The sequence below is a fragment of the Solenopsis invicta genome, chromosome 1, assembly GCF_016802725.1.
Source record: "Solenopsis invicta isolate M01_SB chromosome 1, UNIL_Sinv_3.0, whole genome shotgun sequence".
Classification (NCBI taxonomy): Eukaryota; Metazoa; Arthropoda; class Insecta; order Hymenoptera; family Formicidae; genus Solenopsis; species Solenopsis invicta.
In genome coordinates, this window is record NC_052664.1 from 5,686,114 (window position 1) to 5,697,581 (window position 11,468).

An 11,468-nucleotide genomic window follows, 5' to 3' on the forward strand; every position below is an offset into this window, starting at 1 on the left:
TGTAAAATATTTATATTTCAAATTTAAATTTATCTAATTGTTGACAAATATTAGAGATTTTAGTTTGTCAAAACTGCTTTATTCTACGTATCATCTTAACGCAATTATTCAAAATTGTCAATTCGTGATTTTTAATTGTATTATTGTACAATATTCGCACAGTATACTCGGATTAATAAGAAAAACCTCTAATTAAATTATGTATCTTTTATTTCTTTCAATAGATGTAAAGTACGTACTCCACAAATTTATTAAAAAACAATTTAATAAAATGTGCGCACTTGGAAGTTTTTATGAGATCAATAAATAAATACCATATGAGTAGATTTTTTTGTAAGATTAGATAAATAAAAAAAACTATAGGTTAATATGCTTTGGTAACTATATAAAATTAAAGTTAATAATTTTTCAAATTAATTTTATTATGTTAAAATAAAATTTACATGAACGTAAAACTTATTTTAGTTAAAAGTTATAAGATTAAATTAAAATAAATTAAAAATTAATTTTGAAAACATTGTAAACGACTAATTTATTAGAAAGTAATTTTTTTAAATTATAGTTTTTGGAGTTATTCAAATATAATAATATATATGGATTGTTTTAAATAATTTAATATTTTATTTCTAAATTAAGTTTATATGAAATAAAAAATATTACTTTTTTTAATAAATGTGTAATTAGGTAAGAGACAACGCTAAAGTACATTAATATTTATATTTCTTTATTTTGATAAATATCTTAAATAAAAAAGTTAGTGAAAATTCGTGAAGCTTTTTTGCGGTCGCATTTCCGCTTTCTGCGATGCCGATTGGTCGGCTGGCGTGGACGAGTCCGTGTAATAATGGGCGAGTCGATTGAGATCGGTGAGGTGCGTGGTGTGTGAACCGCTCGAGACAAGTCTTTTTGGGTTGACCGCGTACCCAGTGAGCGTAATTTTCACTGGTACGCGATCATTAACGTACGGGATAAGTATGTGTGGTGTGTGCAACCGCTCGAGACAAGATCTTTTTGGGTTGACCACGTACAGTGAAAATCACGCTCACTGGTGCGCGGTCATTAACATGCGGTGAGGTTAATTGTTTAGTGTATGCAACCGCTCGAGACCATCTACCTGTGTTACTGCAACACGGTCTTTTATGCAGCTCTGTTGACTGGATTATTCCTGGGAAGAACAAATTACTTGGTATCATTAATTAAATTGAGGAATTGTCGATTGTCTTTTTGGGTTGACCAGTGTGGAGTACCAGTGAGAATTACGTTCACAGCTATTACGCTGTCATGATAAAAATCTGGACAGGATTTAAGAAAAGAAGGTCCTTCTTAGTGGTGAGACATTATTGTATTAAATATTCATATTGCATTGTTTATTAATATATAATTTATTATTAATATCTTTTATCTTACACAGACATAATAGTCGATTTGTATTCATCCAATAAGCTCACAAGACGCATTGGCAGGTGTCAAGCAGATTCACATATTTGATAGGATAGCTGATGAAACCATCTCCTGGATACAGGAGAAGGAAGCGGCTCACAGCTCGGACGACTACGGCCAAGATTTAGAAGCGAGTCAAGCACTGGTAAGGAAGCATCAAGGATTCGAAACTGATTTGGCAGCTGTGAAAGAACAAGTGGAGAGCGGTTATTAGACAATTCTCATCGTGCGCCACATGACGAACTTAACGACTCAGTCGACAAACATGAGTCTGCAAATATGTGAGTAAAAGTTAATATACTCGAAGCTGAGATATTCTACATAATAATTTGAATTTTTCACAAATATCTTGCTCATCAGGTTATCTCCGCTGAAAGGTGCTACTGCTTCGGAAACAATAGAACCTGCGACATCTCAGAAGCCATTTGGTTTAACACACATGTTAGGTGAAAGATTAAGACGAGGTACGAAATATTTATGCAAGGATATCAATAACTGAGGTGATAAATTTGAAGCTTTATATACAAAGTAATTGATACGTATTTTTAATATTATTGAAAATTACACTACTTGAACTTATATATTTTAAGAAAAAAATACATTTCTGTCATATTTATATATGAAAATCATGTTTCTGTCATTTTAGATATGAAAAAGGACATGTTCTCGAAGACAAGTTAAAGTCAGGGAGTTGATAAGGTTCCTCATCATTCAAGTACAATTTGAAATAGGAGTATCACATATAGTTTTTAAAAATCATTGTAATCGCAAATTGAATCATCAGGATCTGGGTACAATTGAATGCAGCAGTTTCTCTACTGAAGTAGTTCAATATTTAAGTTTCAATAAATGCCATGTGTAACATAGCTTCAATCGCTGTCAACATGTTTGTGAATTCTACTAAGAGAACTTTAGATTTTTATGAACTTAAGGAAGTGGCGAAATTTGTCACCTATAATTTGGATAAGATTGACGATAATTTTTATCCTCTGCCAGAGGTGAAATTATCATGTGATACACACAGATCTATCGGTAAGCTACTTATACATAATTCACGTATTCTATATATTGCTGTTTTAAACATTCATTTTTAAAACTAGGTATTAGTGTACAAGGATTAGCAGATGCGTTGATTTTGATGAGATACCTATTTCAAAGTAACAAAGCTAAGGAACTCAAGGTTCAAATTTTTGAGATTCTTTATTATGGCGCTCTAGAAGCAAGTTACAAAACAATTACTGAGAAAGGTCCTTACGAGTCAGATGAAGGCAATCCAGTCAATAAAATTGTGTTTTTTAAGGTAAATATTATCTTAATTATGTTAAAAATCGGAGAGACATGCATAAACTTGCATGGTAAAATTAATATTTTTATATGATAACAATTGTACCGTTATTTCTAATAAATATAATAATATTGCATATAAAAAAGATTATTTTATTAGTTAAAGTATAATAATAATTGGAAACTGTATTATCTATACTTTAAAAAAGAGCGCGCTAACGCGGCCAAATTGATGTATAACCAACTATTGTGCGCGTTCAAACTGGCAAATCAGCTTGCCTAATCAAGTTAAATGTCATTTGTTACATCCGCAAACAACCAATCGTGTACATACAATCGCTTCGCAGAGCTGCCTATGGGTGCGTTCCGTTTCATACATGATGCGCATATATCTTTGTTTAACGTTCGCTGAAGAACAAGGATAAACGATGCATCGCACGCATTATGCGTGAAACGGAACGCACCCACAGTTGCTATGCCGGCTTTAGAACTTTAGACGCATCCGATGTTTGCTTATACCAATTATATGGTCGTCTCTTGTCACGCGGGAAATGTCCTACGTACAATCCAGTCTGCAATCTGCATAGATCCTCTCTACGGAGTCATAAAACAGCGATAATAAATGCGTATATAATTTATATATGTAACAGAGTGGGCATAAATGATCATATAAAAGTTTGATTCAATTATAAACATCTGCAGTTACTTTTTTAGTAAGTATAATACTAAAAATCTTTTCCAAAGATCTTAGACAATATAAAGTTCAAATTTGGCTCAAATCTTTAAAATATTATTTATTATTCGATTTTGGACTTTATGTGTATTCCAATGAGAACATTAATAATGGATTTGACATCGAATGGACGTCAATTCCATTATCATTTCTCACTGGAATTTATATGTAAGAATTATAATGTATATAAATATTCCCTATTTATGTAGAAATAATGTATAGCAATATTTATACCTATTTATATTTATATAGATTATATACAATTCATAATGAAAAAATTTGTTGGCCGACCACCAAACAAACCGTTCCACAGTCTTTCTATTCGTCAACAACAGCGAATAGAGAAAAGAATGAAAGAACATGACCACGATAACATAGCAAAACAGAGGAAAACACATGATATCAATTCAGCAGAGAATACAATATGTAATAAATCTTCACATTTAGATTTAGATTATTCTTCCAATAATCAGTTATTCCAATTTGAAATAAATAAAATAAAGGAAGGAACAGATTCTGAAACAAATTTTGAAACAGATTCTGAAAATGAATTTAATAACTGCGATTACATTGATGATAATGAAGAATGTGACACTGACAATGACAGTTTTGAATTTGTTGACAATTTCCAGAAACAATTAGCTTCGACTTTTGTTGAAATTAATTTAACTCATGTTCAGGGAAATGCCATATTAAATGTTTTAAGATCTCATTCCTGTTTTTCCTGTCTACCTAAGGATATGCGCACTCTTTTGAAAACTCCCTCTAGTATAGCAGACATTATTACACTTGAGGATGGAGAATACGTTCATATAGGTTTTGAAAAATCTATTATTACAAAATTATCTAATATGTATTCTCAGGTAATTCCATCTTCTTTAGAGATAGACATTAACACTGATGGAGCACAATTACATCGTAGTGGAAAAATTCAAATTTGGCCAATTCAATTTCGAGTTTGTAATATAATAGATAATAGCCCTGGAATTGTCGGAATATATAAAGGTCATAAAAAAACCTAAAGATTCAAATGAATTTTTTAAATATTTTCTTGAAGAAGTACGAACAATTTCCTCTAATAAAGGCATTATATTTCAAAATAAAGTAATACCTATAATTTATAGAAGTTTTATAGCCGATGCTCCAGCCAGAGCTTTTATTTTAAATCATAAAGGTCATAATGCTACCAACCCTTGCTCCAAATGTAAAGTTTCAGGAACTTATATTAATGGATCAATGTCTTTTCTTGGTGTAAATCATAAATCTCGTACTGATAATGAATATGCACAATGGCTATATAAAAATCATCATAGTAGTGATACAATTAGTCCTTTGTTACAATTTCCTTTGAACATAGTATCGCAAGTACCTTTTGATTACATGCACTTAGTTTGTCTAGGTAAGAAGACTTTGCAAGGCATAGATGGTTGGAAACTTTACAAAATCAGTTAAATTTTCTTGTAAACATATTGATATGGTATCATCAAGATTGGAAAAATTGCGAAAATATTGTCCAGTGGAATTTTCTCGACTGCCAAGATCTTTGAAAGATTGGAAAGATTATAAAGCAACTGAATTCCGGCAATTCTTATTATATACAAGTCCTGTTGTGTTAAATAGAATATTACAAGAAAATGCTTATTTACACTTTTTATTACTTCATGCCTCAATACGCGTATTAATATCTCCAACATATTCTAAAAAATTGTTAGACTTCTCAGAAATTGCGTTAAAAAAATTTGTAAAATTATGTGAAAATCTTTATGGTAAAGATTTTGTCTCGTACAATATTCATGGTCTGTTACATTTAACGGAAGATGTCAGAACATTTGGAGTCTTAGATACTATTTCTACGTTTCCATTCGAGAACAAAATACCATTTATTAGAAAATTTATTAGGAAACCACATCTTTCTTTACAACAATTTATTCGAAGAATGGCTGAATATTCTGAGAAACCTATATTTTATGAAAGACGAACACTTAATAATAACATTCGAGTGTCACAATTACATGAATCTGGACCATTAAATCAAGATTTAATGTTTCTTCATTGTAAGCAATATAAAAAATTGGAATTCAATAACATGACCCTTAGTCTACGTCTTAACAATAACTGTTGTATTCTGAAATGTAAATCAATTTGTTTGATTCAAAATATTCTAGTATCTTCCGATGAACAATATTTTTTGATTGTAAGAAAATTCAAGTATGTTAAACATTTCTATGATGTTGGAATTTTATCTCATGAAGTAGGATTTTTTATTTGTTCAGAATTATATGATAATGAAGTCGTTCCTTTTACAAATGTTTTAACAAAATGTTACAGAATGCCATTTTTTCAAATGGATAATATTGAAAATGATAACATTGATAGTACTGATATAAATTCTGATATTTCTACGTACATAATCGCTACTATGAATTTTTAATAATTTAAATAAAATTAGTCGTCTTCATTGAATAACAATAACAAATAAAATAAATATTATTTTTATAAAATGTTGTTTAATGAAATATTTAAAATGTTTAATCAAATTTGTTTTATTGATGCTGTTATTAAATTAATTACATTACTGTCAATTGTTAGTTAATGCTTTTAATACAATTTGTATCCTGTTGCAAAAGTATTTAATTTGATATTACAATTACATACTTATTCAAAAAACATCTTTGTCTATTAATTTTTAAAATTAATATCGTTATTGTGTACATCCAATGATTTTAATTCTTTCTCTCGGAAAAATTTACAAATTGAAAAGTGATCACCTTTCTTAATACTCACAGTCCATGATTAACGTAATGACCAATAAGCTATATTCGTTTCATTAATCATGAACTGCGAGCATGTAGAAAGTGCTGACTTTTCAGTTTGGAAAATTTTCCGAGGGAAAGAATTAAAATCACTGCGTGGACATGTACAAATAAGATTGCTCATAACAAAATAAACATTTTGTCAAAATACATACCAAAATAAAATATTGCATAAAATATGGCGGAAACTAATTTATGATATTCTATTTTTAAATCTGTTTATATTATATATTTCAAGATTCAATTATTAATAAATTGTAGAGTTAAAGAAAAGATACAATTTCATTTTTTCAGTATGTAGTTTTATCAATAAAAGAATTTTATAGACATACTGCTTTTTAAAGTACGTAAATAGCTCGTTTTCAATTTTTTAATGTTTAAACATTTTCAATAAAACCACAATCCTCTATTACTCTGCTGAGTTATCACTTTGTATCCTCATATACATAAATCATTAATTATTAAAATATTCATAAAATATGCATGTCATGTTTCATATTCACACATTTACTTTATGTTTGAATGTTGTTTTCATATAATTTTTACATATTTATGCAATTTATATTTATATAATATTTACATATATTTTTATACTTATATACTTAGGGCAGGTTCCAAAACGTACTTTCCGAAAAAAATTTTACTTGAAATATATAGTACGTATAACGTGTACTATATTATATCGAGTGAAATTTTTCTCGTAGAGGATGTTTTGATATGTAGCCTTAATTGAATTATACTATTAAAATTAAAATTTTTTTAATTAATAGTGAGATTATTTTTTTTATATGCAATATTGTTTTGTAGATATAATTCAATATGAACAAACGACCTAGGAGAGAGTACATAAAAAAACCTTCACGTTATGAAACAACTGCATCTTCTGACGATGAAGAAGCAATTAGACATCAAAAGAAAACAGAAAAAATATCTATTATTGATGATATTAACGATATTCGAGATCATATATCAGAATATGACACTCAAAAATTGCATGAAAAGGAATCAAATAATAGCAACTCTGAAGTTATTCAAGCAACATCTGTAACATTGTGTCCAACTGTTACAACTCATTTATCTTATACGGATTCTACAATACCTCTGACATCATCAGTAATAATGCCATCATTAAATAATTGCGCACCTACATCTTCATCAATGCTATTGCTGTCTAATTCTCCAACACAACAATTTGCTCAATCAACAATATTTCAACATGAACCAGTATGTGATGCACGTCCACATTTTCTGCAATCGTTCCCACTTCAATCTGAATCAAATTCTTCAGTATTACCAACAAATCAGTGTTTAGTATCATTAAGAAATCAAAATTTAAATGAAACCTATGTAACTTCCACATTGACGAATGCAGCGTCAACCTCAACATTTCAGTTTTCATCTCCTGTTTATACTTCTTCGATGTCTCAATTACCAGAAACATCAGTAATCACATCTTCATTTTCTATTATTTCTGCAATTGGTAGGACATCTCAACATTCTTTAAGAAATGAACGCTCATCTTCAAATTTACAACCATTATCTGATTTTCCATCATCATCATCGTCATTAACACGTAAATCCCAGCCATCATTAACTTTGCTATCAGCTCCAGCAACTCATCACAATATGAATTTTAATGCATATTCTAACAATACATATACGTCTAATCCTAATCTTAATCAGAATATGATTCCTCCTCATGGAAATACTGATTTGATAAATGTTATAAAAACACAAGTAACGGAATGCATAAATAATGCCATGACAGAAATTAGGTAATAATACAAATTTTTTTACAATTAAAAAGTAGTTTGTCTTTTTCAAAGCAAAAGTAAAATTTTTATATTTTAACATGATTTTAACGAAAAATGTCTTTTTATTATTTTATAATATTAAAAAATTACGTTTATAATCACTCTGTAACGACTCGTACAAAATTATTCATAACCTTTTCACACGTCACTTTTTTATGAGGATTTAGTTTAAATAAAAAATAATAGTATAAAATTTTTAAAAAAATATTACAGCACATAATAAAAGATTTGTAAATTAACGTAGAGGATAACAAAGATTTTATGTAAAAGCCATCGAATATTTAATATTTTATTTAACTTTTTTGTTAATAGGATGATAAATCAACGTTCGAATCAAAGAGTAAATAAAAGACCTATAAAACCAAAAGTAATTCCATTCGAAACGATTGAAGAAGTGTTGGAATTCAATCAGTCAAATGATGCAAAATATATACAAATGGTACATATTATTAGTTGATCCTATGTTATAAATGAGTTAATTAAATTATTTCATATTGTCAAATTAATATAGGTACAGTATCTTGCATCCATTGGAGGAAGAAATATAAGAGACGTAATATATTTGGCATTTAAAGAAATTTTTACTCCAAATTCAGCCTCATTGTTTACATGGACGGGCAAGGACAACAATAACCGTTCTACAAAGGAAAAATTATCAGATTTACGAGTTATAGATGCTTTACATGGTACGATATTTATATTATATGTCAGTTCGATATTTATATATTATGTCAGTACAGTTAATATTTAAAATATATATTTTTTATTTTGTATCTCTTTTCTTCTTTCTTTCTCACTCATTGACTAATTATATAAACTAAACAATTATTAACAATAACTATTTTTATTTTTAGATGCTGCTTCTACACATTTTGAATTAACACTTTCAGAATTTAAATTTTATGTATCAGAAGCCTTACGATCAGCCAAACAAAGGCATCGACATCAGCAGCGTATGAATACAAGAGAACAACACAATATAATCTGAAATCTTATTGAAACTTTCCATTTAAATTTAACTTTTTGTATTTCAATATTTCATCTAAGAACTAATATCAAATTTTTTTATTATTACATTAATTAAAGAATAAAAATACATATACTTTTTTGTATTACAAATTATTATCTAAGAACTACGTATATATCAAATTTTATTGGATTAATTAAAGAATAAAAATGCATACTATATAAGAATACGTGATTTGATTTTGTTGTAGCTTATCATCTATTACATATACGAGTATATACACACACACACACACACACACAAAATGTTTTCTGGATTTTATCCATATCATATATTTTATTTATATATAATATAGCAAATGTGTATATTATATCTACATATATGCCCTTATAGCATTTGAATAACAATTTATATGTATATGCATACATGTATATGTGTAATTGCTATACGAATGGTAATGTGAAGACATATATGTACTTATTTGCCAAATTATACATATAATAAGACTATATATATGTATATATATATATATATTATATATATATATATATATATATAACGTCTTATTATATATATATATATATATATAACGTCTTATTATATATATATATATATATATATATATATATATAACGTCTTATATATATATATATATATATATATATATATATATATATATATAATATGGTAAATAAGTACATATATGTCCTTACATTACCATTTGTATAGCACGTCTCATTTTGGAAAATAATCTAGAAAACATTTGGGGTAAATGTCCAGCAAATCACGCGCAAAAAGGAGTCCTATAGCGCAAGCAAAATCTTGTCCTAGTGCGTTATTATACAAGCAACAAATCGCCAGCATATTGTGCGTGATGCTTTCATATATTATACGCATATTGCATGCACATGTTATTAGCGTATTGCTTGCACAATATATATGCATATTGCTTGTTGATTTGACATGCATCTCACATGTTTCTGACGAGAGTGTTGCAAGCAAAATTTGCTGGCGATTTGTTGCTTAAGTGACGATGCAGTTGGATAAGGTTTTGCTGGCGTTGTAGGAATCTCTTTTGCGCGTGATTTGCTGGACGTTCACTCGCAAAATGTTATCTGGGGTATACTACTATTAATGATAATTTTAGAGACATTTATCCTATCAGGAAACAATATTTTTTAAATATTTAAAAGACATTATAATAAAGAATATATATATTATAACATTTAAAAAACATTATCTATTAATAGGGTAATAATAAATCAAATCATATTCTATTTTTATTTATTCATAATCTGTCATCAAGAACATGATCTGTTATTTGTCATCGTGAACTGTATTATTCTTAATCATGAATGTATAATTTTTGAAATTCTTATTATTTATATTTAGTTATATGTAAACATGAAATTAAATAAATGGCGCGCGCTTAGCGCGCGTTTGTGTTATTCTAGTCTCCTAAGGAGATGAAAATGCGTGAAGTGCGTTCGCGGTCGCATTTATCGCAGTTTATTGTTGACCGCTTTCCGCGATGCCGATTGGCTGTGGCTGGTTGGCCGAGAGAGTCGAGATCGTGGTGTGAGTTTTGCCGATGATGATGTTAATGACGTTTCGCGTTTTGACATGCGGCGGGGTTAAGTGGTGTGTGCACGCGCGCGAGGTTAGTGGCGAGAAGAAATGTGTACGTTCTTCCGGTATACAAATTGTCGTTGCGTCGTGTGTGAATTGTGAAAGTTTGCAACGCGTATCGCATCGTGGTCACAAATTATCAATATTATATACGTATAATTGCTGGTGTTGCTGTCAACGAACGTGTCTCAGATAAGTTTTTTGAATTCAATAACACATTTTCATTTCTCATATACAGAAAGTAAGTATTATACTTTAAGTACGTGAATACTTTGTGTTATATTTCATTTTTAGGACAAGACTGGCTGGCTGGCGTGATCGAGAGAGTCGAGATCATCGCGTGAGTTTCGCCGATGATGTTAATGACGTTTTGCGTTTTAACGTGCGACGGGGTAATAACTGTTACATGCGTCAAGAGGTTAATAGTGTAATATTAATATTTTATCAAATTAATTATTACAAATTTATTATTGTATTGGTTCTGTTTTATGCGTTGTGACGTGGCAGCTTTATCTGCCTCGCCACTTCGTCCTCCGCCAGAGCATAGCGCAAGGAGGCGCGTAAGACCGGGTCGGGCACTCAGCGAGAGAGCGAAATCTCCGGCGGGACTGCGGCGCGTATTGATTTCATTTATTTATCCGCGGCTTATTACATGTAACCGCGGGTACCTCGACAAACGCCGCCGAAGGACCAGCAGCGGCGAGGGAGACGGACCGCGACAGGAAAGGGAGAGGGCGATCGTCCAGGGCCGGCGCACAGGAAAACGCCGACGGAGAGGAGGACGAGAC

General features: G+C 29.9%; 1 protein-coding gene across 4 annotated transcripts; it reads left to right on the top strand.

Moving 5' to 3' along the window:
• The first annotated feature begins 830 nt into the window (after positions 1-830).
• LOC105206374 (ribonucleoside-diphosphate reductase large subunit) lies at positions 831-9,185 on the top strand. 4 transcript variants are annotated; one of them, XM_039447704.1, is made up of 8 exons: positions 831-1,069; positions 1,146-1,329; positions 1,412-1,721; positions 1,801-1,940; positions 2,087-2,472; positions 2,541-2,740; positions 8,596-8,770; positions 8,939-9,185. In XM_039447704.1, exons 5-8 carry the CDS (start codon positions 2,295-2,297, stop codon positions 9,070-9,072), a joined length of 687 nt encoding a protein of 228 aa, XP_039303638.1. In that variant the 5' UTR covers positions 831-1,069; positions 1,146-1,329; positions 1,412-1,721; positions 1,801-1,940; positions 2,087-2,294; the 3' UTR covers positions 9,073-9,185. The 4 variants fall into 4 exon arrangements, with proteins under 4 accessions (XP_039303638.1, XP_039303636.1, XP_039303637.1 ...); XM_039447702.1 differs by having other exon boundaries at positions 831-1,329; positions 1,801-1,968; XM_039447703.1 differs by having other exon boundaries at positions 831-1,329; positions 1,801-1,904.
• The last annotated feature ends 2,283 nt before the right edge of the window (positions 9,186-11,468 follow it).

Coding starts and splice junctions, on each gene's coding strand:
- LOC105206374 (XM_039447701.1), top strand. CDS start 7,090: ATGAACAAACGACCTAGGAGAGAGTACATAAAAAAACCTTCACGTTAT. Junction 8,046..8,396: donor AATGCCATGACAGAAATTAG/GTAATAATACAA, acceptor TTTTGTTAATAG/GATGATAAATCAACGTTCGA. Junction 8,771..8,938: donor AGTTATAGATGCTTTACATG/GTACGATATTTA, acceptor TTTTATTTTTAG/ATGCTGCTTCTACACATTTT.